A 392-nucleotide genomic window follows, 5' to 3' on the forward strand; every position below is an offset into this window, starting at 1 on the left:
TTGGCTTTACCGGCGCGAACGTGATCCAGCGCTTTATTGATGTCAGACATCGGGAAGAACTCAACCTGTGGCGCAATATCCGCACGCGAGGCGAGTCGCAGCAGCGAACGCAGCTGGCCTGGTGAGCCGGTTGATGAACCGGTCACCGCTTTGTCGCCCAGGATCAGATCAAAAGCACTCACTTCAATCGGCTTCATCACGGCACCCACGGTGTGGAATTTACCCTGAGGTGCCAGCGCAGCGAAATAAGGTTTCCAGTCCAGGTCGACCGCCACGGTACTCAGAATCAGGTCAAAACGGCCTGCCTGCTTTTTCAGGGCTTCAGGATCACGGCTGTTAACCACTTCATCCGCGCCCATATCCAGGATCGACTGTTTCTTATCCGGCGTTGA

The 392-nt window shown here is 55.9% G+C and overlaps 1 protein-coding gene across 1 annotated transcript; it reads right to left on the minus strand.

Moving 5' to 3' along the window:
- Nucleotides 1-10: 10 nt before the first annotated feature.
- On the minus strand, nucleotides 11-359 carry PHALS_04039 (alcohol dehydrogenase; the record flags this gene model as incomplete). Its single annotated transcript, XM_024718299.1, has 1 exon — nucleotides 11-359. A coding segment is annotated over one exon (349 nt), but the record flags the coding sequence as incomplete, so codon positions are not given.
- Between the last annotated feature and the right edge of the window lie 33 nt (nucleotides 360-392).

Source organism: Plasmopara halstedii, assembly GCF_900000015.1.
Source record: "Plasmopara halstedii genome assembly, contig: Scaffold_2533, whole genome shotgun sequence".
In the NCBI taxonomy this organism is placed as follows: domain Eukaryota; phylum Oomycota; class Peronosporomycetes; order Peronosporales; family Peronosporaceae; genus Plasmopara; species Plasmopara halstedii.